The following is a 27,082-nucleotide window of genomic DNA, read 5'->3' as shown; positions in this document are numbered from 1 at the left end:
ACATAGTAAATGGAATGACAGAATTTAGTAAAGGATGCCCATGCATGGTATGGGAATGTGGAGAAGATCAGAAACCCAGACTGTGGGAATGAGAGTGGAAAAGGAGGTCAGGGGCATTAAGATTTTAGATTCCATGGTTTGCCTTGATGACTGAGCTTTTATCCCTTGAAGTAAAACTCTAGTCGACTCCACAGGGAAGCATCTAAGTTCAAATCTCACTTGGTCACCCACCCAGTAACAAGGTAGGATGAGCTCATCTTTCACAGCTACCCTAACTTGTCCCCATCTTGCATTTGTGTTCTCTTTCCCCTTTCTTCTGGCTGTTCTAGGTGTATTGTGGCAAGTACTGTTTCTGGCTCCCCAGGGCACAACAGATCACTTCAATGTTTCAAAATCAAAAAACAAGAAGACATCCTAATGTGGCAATATATAGTTATTTGAATAAACATAACTTTTATTTTATGTGTGTGTGTGTGTATATATATATATATATTTTTTTTTTTTTTTTTTTCTTTTCCCTTTCTGTTTGTCAGAGGACTTTGGGGCCTTGTGTCCTGCTAAGCAGCTAAACTGGACTTGGCAGTTTCTACCTGATTAACTATGCTTTTCCCTGACTATTGCTCAAAATTCATTCTTTGACCAATATTTCCTTACTTTGTAGACCCTGTGTTTACCATTCCATGAAATACAACTGATATGTTTGTAAATTTCTGAAAATCCTCTTCAATCACTGCTTCTCTTTAGCTCTTTATTTCCTTAGTGCTGACCAGTTGTTAGGGCTGATTGTATTTTCTGGTTCTTGCAGTCTCTTTCCTCTTCTCCACCCTGTTATTCTAAGGCTGTAGTAGGCTTGATCTCATTATTGGACAAAAGGCATGACTAGCGTTTCTATTTGCTCGAAAACTGCCTGAGTCATTTCTGTTCCTTCTAGTGGCTAAAAGCAGCATCTCTTCCTTCTTCAAGGTTTTAAATCCATTTCTTAATCCATTTTGAGAACAGAGGTGACTCATGGGTCCTGAGTTCAAGGGTTGATCAAATCTTTCCTGGTATAGGTTAATACTTTGTTTCAGGTTTCTAGCTTTGATGGCTCTTTAATTAGATGTGTTCCACCCCTGGAGAGTAATCTAGAATCCCAGCATTATAATTTACTATGTAAAATAATTTACTTATGGGATAAGCATAAATGAAACTTGAATTCAAATTGGATTTCCTGGATTAAAATTTAAGCTTTTATTTATTGATAAGGTATATGACCTTGGCCAAGTTACCTAACATCTCTGTGTTTCAGTTTGCTCATCTGTAATAATGACATAATACCTGCTATGCTCACAGAATTATTATGGGCTCAAATCAAAGAACAACATGTAAAGGTTCTTAAATTGAAAGGTATTGTAAAGGTCTAATGTTATTATTATTTAGATCCAAGTTCTCACATTCTGTTTCTACCTTCTAAATTCTACTTTAATCCATATTTCTGTCTGCCAAATTTGGCTTCATGAAGACTTCTCTTCACAACTGCTTAAACTTCATGAAAATTTATATTGATCTAGTCCCCTTGGAAATATTTCTACTTTAAGTCTTATCATCTTAATTGTTAAATAATAGGAGTTACCTTTTAATAAGTTTCCAAGTCATGTTATTTTTTGAATCACCAATTAATCCTTGTATTTTTGAGGTATTAACATGTTTGTAGAAATTTTTGGACAAGTAGAAAAATATAAAAAGATGAAACTAAAATTACTTATAATCTTCCCATTCCAAGAATGGATATTAACATTTTGGTATATCTCTTCAATAGTTTTTCAATATTTTAATAAAATTAATGTCAGAGTGTATGTGTTACTCTATCTGTTTTTAAAATGTGATACTATATTATAAGCAAATGTTATGAATTATTTTTCTGAAACGATTTTTATGTGGCTCCATATAGCAATATTTTGTGATTGTAATTGAACTTTTTAATCCCCTACTACTAGATAACTATGCTGTTTCCAAAGTTTTGATAAATTCTTATTATTTGTTAAATATAGCATCAGTTAGGCTAGTTTTAAATTATGTCATAGACTCTCATCAAATTCCTAGGAAAAATATCTACTTTTATCTGCATTTTATCAAGGGAAGAGAGGGGCTTTTAGAGACTGATGGCCTTTGCTCCCTGTCAGGCAACAAGGTCCGATGTACCTCCTCAGGGCCCACCTGAGGAGAATACAGGACGGAGCAGGATGATGAGTGTGGGGCAGCAAAGGAAACACACCAGAGCCGGGAGGTCTGTCAGCACACGAGGCACAGCAGTAATCTAGTTTATTGAGGAAATCACACAGCTTTTATGTAGGGTGGAGGTTAGGCGGGAACCAATCAGCTTAAAGGTCAGCAAGGCATGGGGGGTTCATGCAGGTGAGAGTCCCATTGGACTATATGGCAAGCACGAGCTTCGCCGAACTGTTGTTAACCCATCCCTGACGGTGGTCCGATTTATCATCATTAACTATTGAAACCGCCTTTGAGGCCTTGATCTTGCTCACTTGCCAGGGAGTAAGGAGTCAGCCTGAGTTAGTTAACGTGTCATTAGTCCCAACAATGGCCCAAGATCCAGTTGAGTGCAGTTGAGAGGCAAGCCCTGTCTGCGTCTGCCCCTTTCCAGAGATGCCTGTCTTCTTCCTCTCATGCCTCACTGCCTAATCTCCTATTAAATGAAATGCGGGAAGCAACAAGTGGATGGGCAGACAGCTGAGTGAAAAGAGAAAGAGAAAGAAAAGGGGTGTGTGTGTGTGGGAGAGAGAGAGATGTTCTCTTTATAGCCTGTATAAGAAGTGGCTTCTGCTAATATAGCACGGGGTTTATAAAAGTGAACTCCAAAGTGTTCAGTGTTCTTTAGCACTAGGAACCAAAGAAGCACTGAATATACCCCTATCAAATATAAGCTTTTAAAATCAGGCAAAGCCCAACAAAACATTAGTTGTCTTTCATCATATAATAATTGAACCAATTAAAATACAGGTAGTTACTGGTTAGATGATTTATTGTTTTTCATTCATTCTTAGCATTCATTAGTATGGATCTAGGCCTTGTGCTGCATTGAAAATCTAGGAAAGTGTAATATGTTGCTTGTACTTTTCTGTTGTTTGATAATCATAACCTTGGCTTTGCTTTTGCAAAGTTAACCTGAGTTTTTATACTAAGTTTGCCTTCTTGATTAAAAAATATTGACAGCATTATATTCAGAATTTTCTTCAAAAGAACTTTGAAATCTTTATATAAGCTACTTACCATTTATTTTAAAATTTAATTAAAAATTTTTTTTGGTCCTGAATGGAAACCAGGGCCTCAGGCATACTAAGCACATACTCTACGACTGGACTATACTCCCAACCCCTATTTAACCATTTAAAAATGCTAAAATTGTTGTTCTACTCATACATGACACCAGATGTATAAAATAAAACAATGTTCATAAGAATGTGTGGGGCATTGACATGAAACATGTTCACTGGTATATGTATACTTTGTTTCTAGCTGGTTTCAAGAATATCATAAATAATTTTGATAGTGAAAAGACACTGAGCTGACTGTTCCTTTCAGAGCTTAAAGATTGCAAATAATATAGCATTTTCTTCTGAAAAATTTGAACATATGGTGAAAATGCTTAATAATATAGTGTCAAGGCAAAGGCAGGCACTATGTTCTTAGAGTCCTGTCTCTATCACCCTTGTACCACATTAACCTTGAAAATCTGTTATATTGAAGTAGATAATTGTGTTCTTGGTGGTTTAAATCAAGTAAATGTGAAGGGATTGACCTAGAGTTTTCTCTGAATCCTTTATTAAAAGTCCAGGATCTTTTAGGATCTTATTATTCTGTGTTTTCACTTACTGCCTCCAGTATGTATATTACTCTCTTGTCATTTCTAGGACGCCTGAGCAGACAAAAGCATGTTTTCAATTATCAAACTCAGGTTTCCTTGGAGATACCATTTTTCCCACGCCATATTCAGAGCCAGATGTCTGCCTACCAGTTAGGGGCAAATTTGACTGACTATTCCTTGCAAGGTTTTAGAAGTGCTATTATTATATGATGAATGAGCAACTGAAACTGTGGGGTCCATGCTGCTTGTGTAGTTTAAGTTTAAATAATGAGTTTGTAAAGCTAGGACAACTGGTGCCCACTGGCTAGAATTCAAGTAATTACCACTGGCTTCTGAAGGTGTAGAGTTCTTTTGAGCACTGAAGAGTGAGTGTGATTTGAGATTGAGATTTATACTTATTCAGTTGGAATTTGAAAATGTCTTAAACATTAACATTTGTGAGCACAGTTATTTTGAAAAACTAAAACCTACAAAAACCTTGTAGCAATATTGAAATGCATTTCAGAATTTTTTTTTAGCATGCAAAACAATGGATTTAAAATGTTCCCTGTTTATTCCTAAAGCAGTCAAATTTATAGAACCAAAGCAAAATGGTTGGTTGTCAGGTGTTGGAAAAGGTGGGAAAGAAAGTTAATGTTTGATGGGTACAGAGTTTCAGTACGGGAGGATGGAAAAGTTCTGGAGCTGGTTGGTGGCCACAGTTGCATACAGTGCTTAGTGTCACAGAACTGCACACTTAAAATGGTTAGGGTGGTATATTTTATATAATGTATCTTTTAGCATAATAAAACATATTCCTTATTGAAGTGTACATATTTTTTGATCATTAGGGCAAAATTATTAGAAAGTGAAGCAGTGAACGAGAATCTTCGAAAAAACTTGACAAGAGCCACATCAAGATCGCCATATTTCAGTGGATCATCAGCTTTCTCTCCCACTATATTATCTTCAGACAAAGAAACTATTGAAATTATAGATCTAGCTAAGAAAGATTTGGAGAAGCTGAAAAGGAAAGAAAAGAGGAAGAAAAAAAGGTAGTCTTATAGAATCACTGTTATGTGAATACCTACTTTTCTTTTCAGGATATTTTAATTTGTGATTGCAATGAATTTATATAGTCTTATAAGTATATTCACATATTAAATAAATCATATAAATTAACTGACAATGATAATTATACACTTATTAATGGATTATCTCTACTTATATGTAAGAAAAATAAATTTAGTTTTAACAATATGTTAATGAATTTTTATTTAGACTGTGACAAGGTAATGTTATTGTTAGAAATTATTTTATTTTTCACAAATAGCTGCTTTTGCATTCCATTCATCTTGCTTTTCTGCAAAGTTCACTGTCCATTACAATTCAGTGTTTCATTTTTCTTCCCCATATCCTAATACAATTAAGTAGTCTCATGGATATTCTAATTCCTGTCTAGATTAATTTAACTAAAGGCTAAACTAATCCATCAAAATGTCATTTAATGTCATTTGGTCTCTTAAGTATTTTCTGCAGGGCTTCTAATTTGATCATGTGAACATTTTTCATGCTATTTCAAGCTGTCTGAGTCTTCCAACAAGGAGTTACTCAGCTTTTCACCACTGTTCTAGGCTTTTTCTTCTTTGCATAATTATATCTCCCTCTGAAATCAACTGAGTGCAAAGAAGAGGAATAAAATGAAAATTTGACCACTTGTAATGTGTGAGTGGTTAAATTCTTATAGTATTCACAAATTCTTCACATGTTCACACATTGATTCTATAGTGCAGTCAAATTATTTACTGACAAAATATTTTGAACATTCCAGTCAAATTTAATCATTTGGGGCTAGATATTCAAAAGAAGGCAAAGCCATTTTATTTGCTAAATTTTTTTATAGTGGGGGGAGCTTTATAGAATTTTATTGACACAATTCTATTTGCTGCTTTGCTCAATTTATTTAGAAATTTATTTAGGCAACCAGGCATTTCTTCTTTGAACAGTTATAGGAAGTTTAAACTCTTCAGATTAAGTCTGCTTTGTGTTTTTGTGTTAAAAAAGAATGATTAAAATAATTATTACAGGAGTTACACATTTATGGTTAGGAGGTATTGAATTCTTGAGATACTAATGTCCTAATAGGTGTTTTTCATGGATGACTGAGTATGGCAGCATTAAGAAATGTGTAATGATTAGTTCTCCCCTTGTGGAAGGCAATTAAAACTGAAATAATGATCACAGGATATTAAAACTAGTGTTACCCAGCATTCTACTTGAATGAACATGAGACTTAGCCACATGACTTTTCATTTACTTGTAAAATTCAATTCTGTAAATGGTCAAAAAACCAAAAAGTTTGACTTGTTTTAAAGCCCAAGGTAGTTTGTGTTTATGAATAATTAGTGAGTATAAACAAGGGTATACCTTTCAAGGTCGTGAGCTGACTGCCTTTTCCTTTGAAGTTAAATTAGAGATATTGCTTTAATAGCTTTTTGAATATGAATAATGAAAAATAAATAGGGATTCCAATAGAAATGCTGGTTTTGATATTTTTGTATTGGTGATATGTACCCCAAATTAATACCTCTGGTTCAGGTTGTTTTGTAATAATCCATGGTAATAAGCACTTTTGAATGATAAACTTTACTAATGGAAAAATACTTTAGTAATAAGATGTGTCCTTGTTTCTTTATTTTGGAACTCCTATCCATTGTAAGGTAAGCAAAATTTAAATTAAATAGCAGTTACTTCATACTGAACAATTGCAATTCAGTAAGTATGTTAGATGTTAAAATAATTCTTATGATAAAGATAACAGTAGGTATTAACAATAGCTCACTGAATAACTGGATTTAAATATAAAAATGTAAATGTAGAAAATAAGTTACTTCCTAATAAATATGAATATAATTGGAGATAAAATATTTGTGAGCAAAAAGAATAAGCCAGTCAAGAAGAGAAAGCTTAGAATGAGAAAAACAAATTAATATTTCCTAAAATTTGATATCTTAGAGTGCTTTATAAACCATGTTTACATAAGTGTGCTAGTGTATCTTTGTAAAACTGACACTTCTATAATTGGTGAAAATAGAAAATTTATCTGGAGATAAATTTTATGAATTCATATTATTACATACACAAGTTTATAGAATTTAATGAAATTTGTCTTACCACACTGTAGACAAATGTTTTGGGTTAAAAATGAAAACCAATTTTTTTACTCAGCTTGATAATGCATTTCATTCATCACACTTAGAGCTCAATAACTTTTAGCTCTATGTAATATAAATTCCTATTTTTAAAACACAGATAAGCTCTCATTTTAGTCAAAGGATTGAAACAAAGCAAACACACAATAAACCAGGAGTCTCAGAGTGTTCAGAATGACTGTGGCTTTACTAAAGCTAGTGTTTAGTCTTCCTCTGGAGCTCCCAGGAGGCTGTAGATCCTGCTTGGATTTATAGATTTGGGATCAGTTGCATTGTAGACATCATCTTTATCTATTTTGTTTACAAAAGAGTGCATTTCAAAATTTGAACTCCGCTTCAATTTTCACATACAGTTCAATGATAAAATGATTATTTGGAAGTTGTGACTCCTTTTTATGAATGCATGGTATTCAGATTCAAAATCATCTGCTTTTCTCCTTTCATCTCCTTAAATTCAAACTCAGGAGCAAAGCTGTCTGATTAAAAGAATTCATACTGGGGAAAATGGCTGATAACCAATAAGCTTCCTTTCTAGGGATGTTTCTAATTTTGAGAGAGGACACATTAATCCAGTGAAATTTCAGCATAACCTAGCAAAGAAGAAAACCATGCAAACTAGAGAGGATGTTTTAGCCCTCCATCAGCCGAGAGTTCCTAAACCTGTCTGGGACTTGATGTTTGGCGTAGACTATCCCGAGCTGTCCTGGCTCTCACAGCTGCTTACCACTGAATCTGCATGTGGTTTAGAAGTTCTGGTCTTTGAATTTACTGTTTGATGTTGCTGGTTTTGGTTTAGTAGCTACAGAGTCTACATAGAGTACCAATGTAAAAGTTGGTAGGAAGAGTGCATTTTTATGTGAGAAGCTACATTTGCATTCAAGGAGGATGCCACAAATTAATTGTCCACATACAGGTGGATGTCCTCTTCTGTATTATTCTTACCAGAGCTGTAACCGATAGCTAATATGTGGGGTTTTAAGTGCACTTCTAATATTTTGGGCTTATTTTTATTGACCTGAAAACAACCCAGAGGTATAGATAGTAAAAAAATAAAGGACTGTCAAGGCTCACGGATGCCCTGTTAACAAGATGATTTGCCTCTGAATAATTGCATAGACTATGTTGCCCATTTTACACTTATGTAAATGTTAGAATTGTTGGCAAAATTTCTCTTTCAGCATTGTATCAGAACCAAATAAAATAGAAACTGAACTCCTTTATAATATGGAGAGGGTGTTGGATTATTAGTTTATATCTCTGCCTCTCCCCGGTCTTTTTGAAATATTGATTGCAATGTTTTTTAAAGAGCTAATTGGAAAGACATTTAAAATTGATGTGATTTCTACATTTTAACATAGCTCTATTTTGTAAGGTAAACAAAAATTCTTTATGTTGAAAACAGGAAATTTGAGCTCATAATTAAGGAACCATATCCGTTGAGCCGTTGTAGTCTCATCATCAGTATTAGTCTAGATTAGACTTAAATTTTTACGTATATAAAGAAAATTTACCATTCACACATTAAGTCCCATGGTTTTGGATATCTAGCTTTAAATGACTTTCAATAAAATAAAATCTTCACTCATTCTTCAGACTGCACTGTATTTATATTTAGTGGTGTTGGGTTGAAACTCTAAAAGCACACAGATTTCTTAAGTGATGGCTTTACTTTCCTTTTTCTAACTGCTATACTCAACCATTTGATCCCTGGTTAATATCATGGTAGACTTTTTTGCTTTTTCTTTTTTTCCTTTTAGAAAGATTGCTAGTCTTATCTTGCAATTACAGTTTTTAAGTTGATTGTAAAAAAGCAATCACAGACCAAGAAATAAAAAATTAAATGCAAGCACACATGATACAATTTAAATGAGAAGAACTGGCTTAATGAAATAATTCGTACCCCAAGCTCAATCTCTTCATTTTTAAATATTGATGATATCAAAAAATCATTTTGGAATTCTGGGCAGGAATGCTACATCCAGATTGCTGTATTCTTAATCAGAGCCTAGCACATCTTTTTTTGTCTACATGACAAATAGTAGAATATAGTACATTCCATTGAGTAGAGCGCCCCCCCCCACCTGAGATTGTGTATGGAATATTCGTTGTTATATTTCAAAGTCTATATCTACAAATTTATGTTTTTTTCTTACACTTTTTTTGCTTAAAAAAAATCTTATGAATGGAAAGTACTATAGTTCCTATTTTATTTCCACTTGCCTTAGGTATCCCCTTTTGGTAGGTAGTTTATAATAGTAAAGTCCTTAATCCCAATGTTATGAGACTTTATTTTCAATTAATAAAATTATAGTTTTTCACTGATATCATAACAACCATATTCATTTGCCTGTAATACCATTTCATGTATAATTTTGATAGAGAATTTTTAAAATTTAGATTTAGTGATGTTCACCTGCAGTATATTAAAACAAAACAGCAAGTTTTTAAAAGTAGCATTCTAGTATGTAGTATTAGTATTTTCATACTCTGGTATAAAGGCATTACTTTGTGAAGATTTTTAAATGATGCCATTAAATGGTCTTTTGTAAAGATTTAAAAGGAAGAGACCATCTCATTGAAAATGGGCTTTTTTGTGGGGGAGAAATTGAGAACATTGATCCATTTCAGAATTTAAAAAGCAATGGCTTCCAAACACTCTTAACTACTTATCAACTTAGATAAATTGAGACTGTACCTTTTACTGTTGAATAATTTCAACTGATAGTCTCGGTATATTCTTTCTAGATAAAATGCTACTTGGTTTTCTGCTTACTTTTTATTCATACAAAATGTATTGCCTTTTTACTGTATATTGTCCTTTGATGATATCTTTTAAAATTTATTTTAAAGTCTTCAAGCTCATGTATCATTTTTACCTTCTTACCACTTTCGCTTTTTACTGTCTGGTTTGTCCTTCATTGGCTTGGCCTTCCAATACTGTGCCTCGTGATTTTGAAGGCTACAGAAACTTGAGGAAAGCAATCGAGAAGAAAGAAGGTTGGAATATTTCCCAGGTTTTTTTATTAAAATGTCATTTAAATACTTAGTTGCCATTAACAAAGAAATGTGTTATAGATTTATAGATTGCTTCAGACTAGATTAGTTGAATACTCCTAAAAGTAATGATGATTTTTACAAAAACAACAAAACTACTAAAAACTTTTAAGGTACTTTTTTAAGAACAAAAACTTCACTAGTTACTTGAACTAAAATTCAGGCAATTTTATGTGATTTTAGAGTAAACTGTCAAATTATGATGATGATGTAACTTTTTTAGTACAAAAATGAGCAATCCCCTACCACTAGATTTATTAAAAAAGAAAAGCCTGTAATTCTGTATCTTTTGGAAACTTGTGAGCAGAATGGGTATTATTGATTAGGCAAGAATTAGTATTTTGATGTAGCACATGGATGCACATGGGTGGGCCTCTTTCTCTTTTCTTCCTTATTTGGTGTAATCTTTATTAGAAAACATTGAAATGGCAACAAAAGCAAAAGGAAACTGTGGCCTTACTATAGATAAGACTTGTGAGGTTTTCTTAAGGTTGAACTAGAAAACAGAAATTTGCTTTTGAAATGTATTTGGAAGTGCGTATCAAAATCAAGATAGCCTACTTATTTCTATTTGGAATCTGAGCAAAGCGGAGAAGCTTATTTCTGAATTTTAATGAAAATTTGCATTTTACTGATTCAGAATTATGATTACTTTAATAAAGATCAACTTGTATTTCACTTCTTATTAGTACTTATCTTCATAGATTTCCTAAAGAAATCTCCAGGTTATATACCAAATTAATTAAGAAAATAAACTTTCAAAATAATATTTAATTATTTTAGAAGCATCACTTTAGAAATTTATTTCTTACTTAAAATAAGAACTTGAGAATTTTTACTGCAAAATTAAATGAATATTTCACTTTAAATATCTTCAAAGCTTAAAAATTTTATTTTCTTGAAATTATTTTATAATATACATTCCAATGTTATATTCTACACATTATAAGTATTCTAAAATTTCTAAATTTATTTTCCATCAGTCTATAATTTCTTTAAGCTATATAACAGTTAGAATATAATATAAAGGTGAAATAAGATGCAACATAAAGTTATCTGTGGAAGCATTTGCCACCTTGAAAATATTCAAGTTCTTTAAATGTACTTCATAAATAGTTTGCTTGCACTTTTATTGTGATCCTTAAAGAATATCAAAAGCTGTGCAGTTTGGTAGGTAGTACTTCTTAACCATAAATGCATATACATATCTCTGAGGGTTTTGCTAAAAAATGAAGATTCTGACTCAGTAGGATTGAGGTGGAGCTTTGTATTCAGCATATCTAACAAGGTCCTAGTGATGCAGATACTTAGGTCTGTGAACTGAATTTTGACTGAAAGGTTTTAGAATACTGGGCCTGGGAGTTAGAACTCCTGGTTTTAGTTCCCTCCAGTGGATTAACTTTCCTAGGCCACAGTTTCTTTTTTGTTTGTCAAATGAATGGGTTCATTTCTAATGTTAATTTTAGCTCCCAAGATTCTGATTCTATATGAAGTGCAAATTTAATATCTTTCATTGCTGTGTAGTTATTTTAGGTACCAATTTGCCTAGTTTATTGAGGAAAACTTGAATATTTGAGTATAATAATTTTAAATATCAACTTGTATTTTAAAAGCTGAAACTTTAAAAGTGATTTGTAATGGTGAATTAATAATGTAACATTATGACAGTTATTTTTTCTGCATCAGAGTGGCATAAACAACTTATAATGCATGATTTAGTATATAAGTGAAAGATAACAGTTATTAAGTGGAATATTGGTTCCTTGGGGGAAGCAGTAGTATGTGTTTCCAATATTTGGAATCAAATGGTCCTATAGCTACAGACCTGACCAAACAGAGTTTTGGGATGGAACTTGAAGTAATGAAGAAATAAGAAAAATTGTAAGCTGCAATTGCTGTGGGTGATAAAGTGATATTGCTTGGGGTGGTGCAAGGAGACCTGAAACATATGTCTTGCTAACAGGTTCTCCTTTGCTAGCCCCGAGTCTTGGGCCCAAACTTCAAGTATGACATTATTTGAGTCCATTCTGCTGACTTTTTAATATGAGTGGATGAAGGGTGGTTTTTTTTTTTTTTTAGCTTTTTTTAGCTTGAACTGCATGATGGTGGAAACAGCAGTTCTAGTATATTATAAACAACCTAAAAGAGGTATTCAATATATTACTTGAGGGCTTGGGGAGATAGCTCAGTCAGTAGAGTGCTTACCTTACAAGCACAAAGCCATGGGTTTGATCCACAGCACCAAAAAAGAAAAAAAAAAAAATACATATATATATATATATATTATATATATAATATATATATATATATCACATAAAATTGTTGCTCGTTTGTCATGAAGGTTCTTTCTGATGGTTTCTAGCTTTCTTCAAATTCATTTTTTCTCTAGCAAAATGGTATAACAACACTCAGGAAACCCTGTTAACAGTTTATTTGACTCCAGTTAAAACTATTTTTTTGGTACTCTTGCTGGCACTTTTTTTCTCACTCCAGAGATATGCTGTCTTCCATGCATCTTTGTGCATTTTTCAAAAATTACCATTCCATTCAAAATTAACTAGAGTGTGACACACAGTCTTTTTAAAACAGAGGTGCTCATGAAGAGTTATAGGGATTGACTTATTTTGCAATACTGCAGCACATTTACTATGTGCCCTTCCTGGGTGCAGGGACTATAGAACTGAGCCACTCATGCTCTTTGCCTTCATGTGACTTTCATTCTTTTGGGAAAGACAGACATCAAATAAATAATCACACAAATAAACATATATGATGAACTCTGAAAAGTGCTTAAAAGGGGAAAACATTTATATTCATATTGTTCTGAGTACAAAAATATCTGTGGGAATAGGAATCTAGAATTAAACTTTTGAATTAAATAAATAATAACAAGGTCTAAATTGTTTTTGTTTTTCCTAGAAACTAAAAATAAGTACATGTAGTGGGAAATTATTCAGTCTAGCAGAATATCTGAAAATAATTATAGCTGTTATGAAGCTATTCTGATAAAATTTAAAAGCTCTTTTTAGAGGAATTTTATTTGGAAAACATTACTTATTCAAATATTCTTTTTATTCTTAATGATTTTAAAATGTTACTGTAGAAGGAAAACATATAAATTCATTTAAAGTTCATTTTCTTAATGTTATTTAACTTGATTAAATGTGTAAGTCTAGTGAACAGAAATATAACTTCTGTTCATACTTGGTCATGGTTGCTAAACCTGAAAAGTTTCAAAGTAATTTGTATGTGCAAAAACTTTGCTCACTGCAGTCTTCCATCTTCTCCTAGGACCACCAGGGCTGAATTAGTTTAGCTATAATCATTATGTGACACCATTGTGTGGTTATGGCTGTAGGTACTAGATCACTGAACAGGAGGGCTTCCAATTATATGTAGAATCTTGTTGCAGACCCTGGAATTTCCTATTCAATCAGAGGGTAGCCTGAACTAGTTTTTATAATCAAAGAACCATTATGTGAGAACATGAGAAACAGCCCTGTGCTGTGGGAATGGTCTAAGAAAAGACTTGAACACTCTGATGGATATAGCTAGCATAGACTAACACACTGTGGACAAACTTACTTTGAGTCTTTATTCTCAAATTTATTAGGGCATCAACAAAAATGTGGTTTTTATAGCTTTGTATTTTTTTGAGAAAAGTTTTATATATTCAGACAAGAAAACAAAAATGTGTGTTTTATTTTCTTTTGAATTTAAATTGCCTTGTACATCGTAGTTAACTGGCAGTTATTGTGATTAGCTTTTAGTGTCTCAAGATCTTGTGCTTCAGGGTATAATCTATTCATCAATGTTTCTAGAAAATGAGCTCTCCTCCAGTGATGTGAATGGTGATTTCTATTTTTCTCTGAAGCATTAGGATAGCTTTGCTTAGTTAAGTGGACCAACTTTTTATTTCATTTTCACAAATAGTTTTTAAAAATCTGAGAGAAAAATGAACAATTTTATTTTTCACTTTAACACCACATCCTATGTTCCTTTTTTTAGTGTGGCTGGTAAAGAAGATAACACAGACACTGACCAGGAGAAGAAAGAAGAGAAGGGTGTTTCAGAAAGAGAAAGCAATGATTTAGAAGTAGTAAGTGTGGAAGAATTAACTTATAAATTTTAATACCCAGATGAGGTTGCTCTCGATTGCTGATATTTATTTGTATGTAGAAAAGGAAGTGGTTATCTTGTGTTGAGGATTTCTTTTCTTCAGAAGTGTGAGTTCTAAACTATTGACAACTCTCAATCTATCATGTTATAAAAGCTTTGTGTGTGTGCAGATAGAAAATTATGAGAGATAAAGAACTTTTTGATTAAAGACAAAATTATTATATAATAACCTTGAAATCTTGGGATGGTTTTTGAACTGATGAAAAGTGACATTTTTGTGCCTCTATACATTGTATTCTGTCAGTTTCTATTAATGAGGCAATCAGTTTGCTATGCCAGTATTGTACTTTTAATGGTCACAAATCACATTTCAGGAAGAGAGTCAAGAAGTGAGTGATCATGAGGATGAGGAAGAGGAAGAAGAGGAGGAGGAAGATGACATTGAAGGGGGTGAAAGCTCTGATGAATCAGATTCTGATTCAGATGAAAAAGGTACTTGCTCTTTAGTATGGTGGCAGTAATTCCTTTTGGGTGGTTATTTAAACCAGGATAGAAAACTCTTCCCAGTCTCTATTTCATCCTTGATGAAAGCTGCGTTTATGACTGCTGACCTACATAAACCCTACAAGGCTAAGCAAATGAGTTCCTTACCTTATTGGATTTAGTCACTGAGTAACGTCTATTTTTCTTTAGTACAAATAGTATCTGTTGTCCTGATCAATATGAACACACTATCTTGTTCACCTTTTTAGATTTTGGTGTATTTAGGAAATTTTCCTAATAGCTGCCAAATGAATTCCTGTGTGTAGATGATGGTTGTTACATTCTTGTTTGATAAATAGAATTATATTTTGTCTTATTTGCAGTATTTTTATTTTTATTTTTTAAATAGCCAATTATCAAGCAGACTTAGCAAACATTACATGTGAAATTGCAATTAAGCAAAAGCTGATTGATGAACTAGAAAACAGCCAGAAAAGACTGCAGACACTGAAAAGGCAGTATGAAGAGAAGCTAATGATGCTGCAACATAAAATCCGGGATACTCAGCTTGAAAGAGACCAGGTGCTTCAAAACTTGGGTAAGAATTATATTTAATGCAGATAAAAGTGAAACTAAATCATCAGAATGGGAATTTATATTCTTATACTTGAAAAAAAATAGAATTTACATTATTTTGCAAGTCAAAGTTTGTATTTTTTAATTTAAAAATTATATTTTACCCATAATCATTTGTTTTTAATGTTAATTTCTCATTATATTAAAAACTTATTTGTTTTTATTTTTTATGATGATATCTGTCTATGGTGTTTATTTTATTCAAAGTGTGGTTAATTGAATATCTTGATTTAATATTAGGAAATTTAAAAATATTACCTCAATAATTGTTAAACAGATTGAACAGATAATAAAAGAGTAAATGATAGGAAGATCCCCTATTGTCCTGAGGTGTACATGTTTGGGAGGTATTTCTTCTCTAGGGTCATAAGTTGTAAGTTTATGAAATAAAGCATGACTCACAGGAACAAATACAAATATCCTTTGATGATTTAGGCTCAGTGGAATCTTACTCAGAAGAAAAAGCAAAAAAAGTTAAGTCCGAATATGAAAAAAGCTCCAAGCTATGAATAAACAATTGCAGAGACTTCAGACAGCTCAAAAAGAGCATGCAAGGTTGCTTAAAAATCAGTCCCAGTATGAAAAGCAATTGAAGAAACTGCAGCAGGATGTGATGGAAATGAAAAAAACAAAGGTATAGATTATGTTTTCCATTAAAGTTTGATGTTAAGGATGCTTGTGTCACTTGGGACAAAGAAATTGTTGTGGTCTTTCCGTATTCCATAAAAAGTAACCCAGTCTTACAAATGCTGCACTTCTCTTTAGCAATTAGAAATTGTTTCCAATAGTCATTCCTCATCATAGCCTTCTCCAGAGTAACTGAAAATCATGTGGGTCAACAGAGCTTTGCAGACTTTGAAGGATATTTCTCATAAACCTCTTGTACAAGGTAAACAAAAAAGCAAAATATTTCAGACATGCAAAACATTTAATAGCATAATAAACATGACATCCATTATCTAGTTCAAAATATTATGAACAAATAGACAACATGCCTCCTGTGTATCCCTTCCTAATCATATTCCCCATTCCCCAAGAGGAAACAATTGTCTTGAATTTAGTGTTTATGATTCTCATGCATGGAAAAGTACACATTTTCTTCGCCTGACCAAAGGGACTGTGAATCCTGATCTTTTATCTGTTTAGTTTGTAGGATTGTTTTTTCATTTCATTTCTGGCCTGAAAATTAATGTAATTTCATTAAAATACCTCACGTGGAAATGATTGAGGAAGTAGTTAGATCATAATGTTGTGTAGCTGATAATACCAACGACAATAATAGCTGAAAAATTTTAGGTGCTTACTATTCATTAGACCCTCTTACGAACATCATTGAATTCTAACATTAGTCTAGTGCTGTGGAAGTAGTATTTCCACTTCATAGATGAGAAAACCAAACTTGTTCAAGGTTACTTGTCTACTGATAATTATCAAAATCTCATTTGGGTTACAGAACAACTTAACATTGAATATGGGAAGCATAGAGCACTAAGCAACTTGGCAGGGATGTATAGAAATGTATTTATCCTACAAAAGTAACAATTAACTTGCTTTTTTTTTTCATGGATTCTTGGTAAATTCACTTCTTTTTTTATTGTAAACAAATGGGATACATGTTGTTTCTCTGTTTGTACATGGAGTAAAAGCATACCATTTGTGTAATCATAAATTTACATAGGGTAATGTTATGTGGGGAAAAAGATACAATAGTTCACTTTCTTAAACGTGCAGCATAAACCTATGTTCAGAATTTTAGGAACTTATTTCCATGCATGCATCGATTTAGTGAATATCATGAGAGAATATTTCCAAGAGATCTATATCCCTAATTTTAGGTTCGCCTAATGAAACAAATGAAAGAAGAACAAGAGAAAGCTAGGTTGACAGAATCTAGAAGAAACAGAGAGATTGCTCAGTTGAAAAAGGATCAACGTAAAAGAGATGTGAGTCAACTTTAACTGTTAATTATGTAAGAATATTCTATGTTGAATAAGATTGTTTAATAAATAGAGGAAGCATCTCTAACTTTATTAAGTGTAGGTTAAGAACACTAAACATTCATTTTATTAAATTACATTTATTGTAATATGTGTATTATAGTAATTCAATACAAAAGCTTATGAAAAAACAAATATTATAAGTTTATTCAAGGGTTACTTCTTAGATAATGAAATAATGTTGGCAAAGAATGACAGGTTATCTCCAGGGAGATCAAGGAGCTGATTTCCATATTATGTAGATTAGCAATTTCAGGATGTTCCAGGGACAGTCTGATCACCAGTGATTCTACATGTGTTCCTGGAATAATAATCATTCCTCACCAGAAGAGGCTTTCCTATGAACTGTAAAACTTTTCATATCCTTTGACTCAAGAATTCTATTCCCATGAATTCAGACTAAAAAACAGAGATCTAAAATCAGAAAAATTAACATTTGTTCAAGTCTTTACATTAAGATCATTTGTAATTATGAAAAAAGTGAAAATAGCAATGTTGCTTGGCAGTAGGGGGAATGGTTTAATGAATATTTAATGTATTGTTATCCATTCGTTAAAAATCAGAATTTGGAAACAATATATTTATAGGAAAAATGTTATAATTAAATATTAAGTGTAAGGTAGCATTTAATATATGTATGCTTGATTGCAATGAGGGAAGAAATTGGTAGATACATACAACAAGCGAACTGTGGTTGTATTAAGGTTATAGATCATGTTTGATTCTTCTTGTCAAACCTTTGGTAATATCATTATTTCTTTAGAATGAAATATGATATTTATTATTTCTTTAGAATGAAAAATTATATTTCTGATTTTTTTTTCCTAAAAGAAGAGCCTCTCCCATTGCTCCTTTTTTCTTGCTTATTTTTTCTTTTTGAATCCTCCCTGGGAAATAAATCAGGTTATACAGCATATTTTAGAAAATGGAAACCTACTTGTTATTGAAAGAAGAAACTTAAGGAGATAGAGTGGAGAGAGTTATTACAAAGAAAAGTTGATATTTTAGTCAGATGACTCATATTTATGACTATGTTTATTTTGTTTTTCCCTAGTATATCAACATGTTTTAATAATCATTGTATTTGTCACACTCAATTCCTGGCATTTTAAATTTTGTTTATACAATTTGTTCCTACTAAATCAAGTAAAAGTACATTCTAACATATTTTCTATTTTTTTCTGCAATTTACTTAGAGATATAATTCATGTATCATAAAATTCAGCATGTTAAAGTGTACAGTTCAAGTTTTTAGTATATTCACAAAATTGTGAAATAATCACAAATTCCAGAACTTTTTTTTTTTTTTTTTAACTTCAGAAAGAAATCCCATATCCATTAACAGTCACTTCCCATTGCCCTTAGGCCCTGACAACCTCTAATCTACATTTTGTCTATATGGATTTGCCTATTCTACACATTTTATATCAATGGAATCCTATCATATGTAACGCTCCCCCTTCTTTGTGGACGTGAGGATTGAATCCTGGACCTCACACATGCTGGGCAAGTGCTCTACTGCAGAGCTACATCCCCAGCTCCATATGTGACCTTTTGTATCTGGTTTCCTTCATTTAGCATGACGTCTTGAAAGTTCACCTTGTTGTAGCATGTAGCAGTGCTTCATTCCTTTTCATTGCTATATGAATATAGCACATTTTTTTTGTCCATTCACCAGTTGATGGACACTTGGGGTGTCTTCCACTTTTTAAATTTTTATTTTGGTTTTAATGAAAACTTCTGGATGACCAGAATATTAAAAAAAATGCCATCTATCCCTTTATTCATTTGAGATAAATAAGTACCAATATGAAACAATTATCTCCTTGTGGAAAATTTGAATCTTAACCATAACATATGATACCTGTATACTGTTTTAAAGATGTAAGCCTGACTAGCCGCATAGAAACTAACACTCAGACTTCCTCTCCCATTTATTTGTTGCTTTGTGTGCACATTGAACCCCTTTCTAAATTGTTCCTTGTCATGTTCATCTTTCATCCCTTAGAAAATCAAGTGTGATGCTCGTTTCCTATGCAAAAATATTAATAAACTTGAGATTTGGTTTTTAATAGGGTGAAACTTAATGTAGAAATAAGTTCCAAACTATATGTTAATTTTAGTTTTTGATAGTTCATAAATTTAAAATATTTTTCTGTACTAGGGATTGAACCCAGAGCACGCACATGCTAGGCATGCTGAACCACATCCCTAACCTTAAAAAATATTTTAAAGCTTTTTTTTTCTTTGTCAGTTATCATGGTAGGCAAAGTAGATATGGCAGTGATGAGATAGAATCCTTTCTCAAAGAATTTTCCTCTGAGAAGAAAAAATACACATAAACATGAAGTGAATGATCTGTTTGGATTTGAGATACAAACATGAGGGGGTTTGTTATATAAGAGAATTTAAGTGCTAGAAGGGATGCTTTTCATCAGGTCCAATTCCTAAGCTTTGTCAGTGATCACAGAGTTGAATAAATGATAGAACCAGAACTAGCACCTATGTTCTTTTCTAGGCCAGAATTCTTTCCTAAATTATGTCCGTATAAAATAATCTATAATTAGTTACCTTTATTGTCTAAAGTACCTAGAAACAAATTGCTAGTTATCTTTATTATCTAAAGTACTTAAAACCAAGGTGGTAGTCAATACTGACATGTTTTATTGTCCATTTACTTTACTCATCATAATAAAATTCCAAAGTTACTATAAAGTACCAATACAATCAATATGTCTTCCTATATTTAAGTTTATAATCACTATATATAGTAAGATGACTCTATTGAAAATGTTTTGTTTCTTCCTGCTCATGCCTCAGTCAGCAATTCAAACAAAATATCTTACAAAAAATGTGAGATGTATTCATAAAGTATTTAGAAAAGTACTTGCACATAGAGACCTATAGTGTTTGTTAAATAGAAGTATGTGGCACAGAAACAACTTCATTTTTTAGGCAGGGATGGGTATATCACTATGTGTTTATGTTTGTTGGAATAAAAGAGCCATATCTGTAGTAATGGATACAAGGTTATTAACTCAGATTCTGCTAATAACTCTGGAGGTTTCCAGGGACTTAGGGAGGTATGTTAGTGTGGGAATAGGAAGTATCATATCTTTCAGTTTAATATTTCAATTTATTCAATATTATCTTATAGCATCAACTTAGACTTCTGGAAGCCCAAAAAAGAAACCAAGAGGTGGTTCTTCGTCGCAAAACTGAAGAGGTACAGTAAGAAAATTCACCATTTGAAGGAAACATTATGACTTTGAGATAAATGATGTATTTCTATAGCTTGAGAGACTGAGACAAGTCCTGTGCCATTTTAGGTTACAGCTCTTCGTCGGCAAGTGAGGCCCATGTCAGACAAAGTGGCTGGGAAAGTCATTCGGAAGCTGAGCTCATCTGATGCCCCTGTTCAGGACACAGGTTCCAGTGCAGCTGCTATAGAAACAGATCCATCAAGGGCAGGCACCCAGCAGAAAATGAGAATTCCTGTGGCAAGAGTCCAGGCCTTACCAACACCCACAACAAATGGAACCAGGTCCAAATGATTCTTCTTTTGCTCCTGACATAATCTTTGTGGCCATTTATACTGAATGCTGTGCATAAATTAAACAAATCTTATTTTTGGCGGATGCACAATCATGTAAATGCATAGTAATTATATTTGTCTGTTTTTATATGATTATAGAAAAAAATATCAGAGGAAAGGACTGAGTGGCCGAGTGTTTACTTCCAAGACAGCCCGAATGAAGTGGCAGCTCCTAGAGCGCAGGGTCACTGACATCATCATGCAGAAAATGACTATTTCCAACATGGAGGCCGACATGGACAGACTCCTCAAGGTACAGAAAGTAGAAACTAGACATGCTCCAGTTAGTCAACTGTTAATTTTATTCTTCCAAATTTGTTTCCTGGGTACATTTAAGTTTTTTTGTTTTGTTTTGTTTTGTTTGTTCTGTGTATGAATAAATAAACATCATTTCTTAAAATCCAACCTGTTTTTTCAATAGCAACGGGAAGAACTTACAAAAAGACGAGAGAAACTTTCAAAAAGAAGAGAGAAGATAGTTAAGGAGAATGGAGAGGGAGATAAAAATGTGGTTAACATCAATGAAGAGATGGAGTCACTGACTGCTAACATAGATTATATCAATGACAGTATTTCTGATTGTCAAGCCAACATTATGCAGATGGAAGAAGCAAAGGTTTGTAATTTAGAAGATGTTGAAAGGCTTAATGAACAATGTTTTTGTATTATTTATCTTTAAAAGCACTTAGAATTTTTAAAGGAAGGAATTTCCTATTTATTGGTTTAATCTGATTCTCAGATTTTACATGTAAACCACTCCTTGCCTGCTCTCCCAATTTCTTTGCTGATTTTGTGATAAGGTTTCTTGTTTGTGCAGCGTGTAATCTTTTATAATATCTTGCCTTGAATTCTTAACTGCTCATATGTATCTTATCAGCTAGACAATATTTTTCTTGGTGCAGGGATCAGATGTTATATTTTTCTGAGGAGTCTCACTGGGTAATCCAATACTATCAAATCAATACAACAGGATTTTGACTTCAGTTTATATGTAAGATCCATGTCAAAGTAATAGTCAAAATATGCTGGTTTGATGTAGGAAGAAGGTGAGACTCTGGATGTCACTGCAGTCATTAATGCTTGCACACTTACAGAAGCCCGATACCTGCTAGATCACTTCCTGTCAATGGGCATCAATAAGGTAAGATTTAGCTACCCTATTACTGACACTTAAGGCTTCACCCATTCACTGTAGCAGCATTGCTTATCTCTTCAGTAACCCTTCTCTTTGTAATAAAGAAGAACATTATTTTTTAAGAAAATTATTGAATTAAAATTATGCATAATAGTGGAATTTGTTGTTACATGTTCATATAGGAAGCATTTTTTAAACCTTTTTTTAGAATTAAGAAAATAAGCAATACTTAGATCAATTTCATTAGCTTGTCACCTATTATATTTGCCTTTTAGAACAAATAAACAAAGAAGATTTAATACCAATTTTACTTTACCACAGGAAAAAAGTTCTCAGGGTGAACAAATTTGATATTATAACTACTTAGTATTGATTCTTTATAGCTGGCAGGAAACTCAGACAGAAGAAACAGTCATGTAGAGCATGTCTAATTTGTTACCCGTAAAGATGATTATGACTTCTGACTCATTTTTTACTGGGACTGTTTTAGACCCTCTATGTTATGTTTTCTCACTTTTCACAATGTGCCAGGAAGTAGGTATTCTTCAGATCATTTTACACATGAGGAGACTGAGAATCAGGAGGTTCACCTCCTGGACAGGTAAACTTGCCCAAATCACCAAGCTAGTCAGTGGAGAGGTGAGGTTGCTTCAAGGGATGTCTGATGTCAAAGTCCATGTATCATAAGAATTTGCTATTTGATGCTGATCTTTAGTGGTAGATTCTGTTTTGTGTGAGTCAAGATCATTTGTTTTTGTTGCAGGGTCTTCAGGCTGCCCAGAAAGAGGCTCAAATTAAAGTTCTTGAAGGTCGACTCAAACAAACTGAAATAACCAGTGCTACACAAAACCAGCTCTTATTTCATATGTTGAAAGAGAAAGCAGAATTAAATCCTGAGCTAGATGCTTTACTAGGCCATGCTTTACAAGGTAATTTGTACTAAATTTTAGTTAAATGGTTGCATGGTAGCTTTGCTCTTTGAACATGCTATACTATATCTCTTTCCTTTATGGCTTGACTGAATAGATGCTATACTTACTTATGCTCTTAATAACTATTCTGCTTTAATTTGCATGTGTTTATAAATTTTGGGGGAATTATTGTTGTTCCAAGAAGTGATTGCCAACTTAAAAAGGCTTATTAACTTTATTATACAATTAGTTTTTATGGATAAAGAAGACCAACCAAGTTCCTGAATTGGTTATTTAAATTACTTAAAAGATTAACTAAGTTTCATTACTTTATTCTGCATATCTAACTGCCCTAAAGTTAAATTCATGTTTGCTATGGCATCTATTCTACATATCTTATAAATGGTACATAATCTTGTTTTATGTGAGAGTTCTTAACATTGGATCTGTTTTGATTGGAGTATTGCTTTTTGTTTCCTTTTTGCTGTTATTTGCACAGATCTAGATAGCGTACCATTAGGTAAGTATGTTTAGCTTTCTATGTACCCTGCAGCTGCATGAATTACTAATTGTTCATGTACACTAATTGTGGTACATCTTATTGTTAAAGTTTTTATTGGCAGTCAACTGGTGTTGCATGATCTTTTTCGAAACATATCCTTGACCACAAACATACTAAGTCGTTTGTCTTTATTAAACATTCCTGATTTTAAAACTCTTAAATGTTTAAAGAAGTATGCTTTAATTGTCTCTTTTATTATTTGAGCTCCAGTTATAGCTCTAGTTTCAGAAACCCTCTGACTTCTTTCTCTTTCTTGTAGGAAAACATGACATATATATTTCTTTTAAATTTTTAAGTATATCTGTTAACATCTATTGTTTTAACCTCATAAATAACTTTGTTTTGCATAAGTCTTTGGTATATATTTGCTATATTCTTAACTATTCTTTATTTTTATAAAATTAGTCACAAATTTTTAATATTAAAATGTGAATAAAACTCTTCAAGGACTTTATTTCAGCAAGGTGATGCCATATTTATAATCAAAAGCATATTTTCAAGTTAGAATGTGCACTAGGGATTATTGAGTACACAGGTTTTTAAACTTTTTTTCCTTCCCCTCCAACATCCATAAGAATTGTACCCACCTGATGGTAACATCTCTGCCTCCTTTTAATGATGATATATATGTAGGATCAGGAATATTGGGGAAATTTTATTACTGGTGGTATGTCTGAATGATTATCTTGGGATAGTTTTTATTTGCCTAAAATTATTAAAAACTCTGATCATGATCTTAATTACATAACTGTTATGTTTTCTAAATATCGGTATTTAAAGGAGAGGAAATAACTGAAAGATTAAATGTAATTACCTCCCTGTGTTGTTAGAATAAACATAGTCTAGTAATCTGTATTTATTTTACATGACGTCACACAAATAAAATACATGATCTATTTGATTCATACACTGCATATTAACATCAAAATAATATTCCTTGAGATCAGTGAGATCAACTACATAATAGAATATGTCAGAAAAGCTATTAAGTTACTCAAGCTATGACAAGGACAGGGACAAGACCAACGAGGCCCAATTAGGAGTGATTAAAAGAACCATGTTAGGCCATGCGGGTACCTGCCATTAAATCAGCATTCTTGCCATTCTATGTGTTATAAAGCACATGTCATCCCCTCTCCCTTCTCCTCTCCTCTCCTTCCTTCCTCCTCTTCCCCTTCTCTCGCTTCCTCCTCTTCTTTCTCCTTTCTTCTCTTTCTCATGCTTTTTTCCTTCTCCTTCCCTCTTCCTGACCTCCTTCCTTCTCCTTCCCTCTTCCTGACCTCCTTCCTTCTTCTTCCCTCTTCCTCCTCCTTTTTCTTTTTGTTCTTCTTTGCTTCTCATACTTATAATAATATATGATCTCTTTTAGCTTGGAAGAAACATTCTTTGATGTCCTTTTGTGCAGAATAATACTAAACTATTAACTTGATGAGCAGTGTTCCTGTTTACAACTTTCAAGTCACTTTTAATTATAGTGTGAGGAGGGGTCAGAACAGAGTGCAAACCCATTCAGCTGATATTACCTGTGACTCAGGGCAGAGTATAGAGATTGGGAATATAATCTAGACTAGAGGAACTGAAGGAAAAGCATAGAAAGAGAAAAGAAATGGAAGTTGCCACAGTCATTGAAACATTGCTTTAAAAAAAAAAAAAAAGAAATCTTAGCTCTTCAGTTGCATCTCAGCATTGAACTGGGTGCTAGACTCAGAGATGAGTGAGACACTGACCTTTATCTCATAACCTGATGCCCTGCTAAGAGTGACAGATCATCCACAAATTATGACAAATTGCAGTGAGGACAGTGATTGAGAGACATACAAAGAATTATGGGAGCACAGAATTGGGACCACCCAAAAAGAATGGCTGTGTTGCTGAAGACTTTCTGGAGGAGGTGACATTTGAGCTGAAACATAAAAGAAATGAGTCATCCAGGCCAAAGACAGTATTGAAGGGGCTCAAGAAGAGTGTCGCTCCAGGGTTAGCACAAGCATGAAAATGTAGCCGTGATAGACATGAGGCCTACAAACAGATTGTTGCTCTTGAACAACAAGTATGTGATATGTAATGATGGAACTTTAAGTCGAACCGTGGTCAACACCCCACACTACTAGGCTAATACTTTAGTAGCCTTTAGAGAACATCTTTATTTTCTCCTCCCCTGCCCCTACCTGTATAAGGGTCCACAAGGTCACTTCTATCTCTGGAGATTTGTTAGAAGATTCATAAGATTCAGTATGTAGTTGTGTTTATGACTAACATTTGTGATAGCAATTGTGGCAAGGATGCACAGCTGGAAAAGGGAAAAGATACAGATGGGTCTGTAGGAATCCACAAGCAGTCGGCCTTATGCTGTCTCTCATGAGACATTCCTCAAACTTCAGCCCCCAGGAACAAAAATGCAGCTGTGTGTGCAGTGTCAAGCCAGGGAAGTCCATTAGACATTCAGCACCAGGGTACTCTTGGGGATGGTCAGATAACCTCTGGTATGGTCTAACACATTCTAGAATTCAAACCTTCAAAAGGAAAGCAGGTGTTCAGTATCAGTCATACTGTTTGCACAATCCCGATCTAGCCAACAGCTTTTGTTAATTAAGTGTTGTCTGGGGATTTTCTGAGAACTGTTTTCAGATGTCATCCAAAGTGCAGTCTTTTAAACAGGTGTTCAGAAAGTAGCAAGCAGTCTTAGAGTTGCTGTATAGACTCTTAAATATAACTACTTTTACTATAACTATGTATCTTTTATTTAAAAAAAATTTAAAAAAAGAACCTTTTTTTGGTTATTTCTAGTGAATTTGTGAAATTTTACCCTAATATGGATATATCTTAGGATAGGTGGGAGTTTTGTCTGACTTTAAACTTATGATGATGAGCAAAGCTGCTAGGGTTAATTTTGGAGTTGGAAGTGCAGCAGAGAGGCGATGGTGTGTCCTGCTGCTCAGATAACCCTGTGCTTCAAACTGTTGTCAGTCCTGACGACTCATCTGTTGGTGACTGTGGGTGGGGTGATCTTTGCTCTGTCCAAGTTGATTATGTCAAGACGTAATTATCTCTAGGGCATACTTGCACAAGCAGGGGTGAAGTGGCTTTCATTCAACATTCCCACGATGTTTGCATTTTCTTTAGTTCCATCACTCCCTGCAAGAAAATTACAAGCAAATTGTAACCTGCTTTTATACGTGGGAAAACAGAGGCTAGGCTTCTCATTTCTTTGTGACCTCTTTTTCTATATTATCTACTAATTCAATCACCTTAACATTCAATTATTCTGTCTCTGAAGAAAGTCCTTGAGCTTTCTTTGAATGATGGGCTTTGAAATACCGTTGCCTTCAAGACCTCTCTTCTTACTTAAGAAAGTAAACTCCCTTTGTGTGGGTCCTTGATGTGGTTTCATTTTAGATACCACTATCAGTTATTGTTGAACTTCTCCTAAGATGTCTGCTAAAACAGGAAGGAAGAGAGTATTAGTGGAGAGACAGAAATAGTTGACTCAGGTGTCACAGTTCACCTGTGTGATACATAATTAGAAATTAAAAGGGG

At 33.3% G+C, this 27,082-nt stretch overlaps 1 protein-coding gene across 1 annotated transcript in view; it reads left to right on the top strand.

The window, feature by feature from the left end:
* The window catches only part of Kif21a (kinesin family member 21A), a 156,158-nt gene that overhangs the window by 94,140 nt on the left and 34,936 nt on the right, over positions 1 to 27,082 (top strand). Inside the window, 15 exon segments of the mRNA XM_047549133.1 lie at positions 4,693 to 4,896; positions 10,012 to 10,050; positions 14,116 to 14,206; positions 14,601 to 14,718; positions 15,119 to 15,307; positions 15,781 to 15,831; positions 15,834 to 15,979; positions 17,181 to 17,288; positions 20,500 to 20,568; positions 20,672 to 20,886; positions 21,037 to 21,190; positions 21,359 to 21,553; positions 21,977 to 22,078; positions 22,836 to 23,001; positions 23,483 to 23,503. Of these exon segments, the coding sequence (XP_047405089.1) occupies positions 4,693 to 4,896; positions 10,012 to 10,050; positions 14,116 to 14,206; positions 14,601 to 14,718; positions 15,119 to 15,307; positions 15,781 to 15,831; positions 15,834 to 15,979; positions 17,181 to 17,288; positions 20,500 to 20,568; positions 20,672 to 20,886; positions 21,037 to 21,190; positions 21,359 to 21,553; positions 21,977 to 22,078; positions 22,836 to 23,001; positions 23,483 to 23,503 (1,868 nt within the window).

Source organism: Sciurus carolinensis, chromosome 4 (assembly GCF_902686445.1).
Source record: "Sciurus carolinensis chromosome 4, mSciCar1.2, whole genome shotgun sequence".
In the NCBI taxonomy this organism is placed as follows: domain Eukaryota; kingdom Metazoa; phylum Chordata; class Mammalia; order Rodentia; family Sciuridae; genus Sciurus; species Sciurus carolinensis.
Note: the sequence above shows the minus strand (reverse complement) of the source record. Positions and strands in the feature narration are given on the sequence as shown.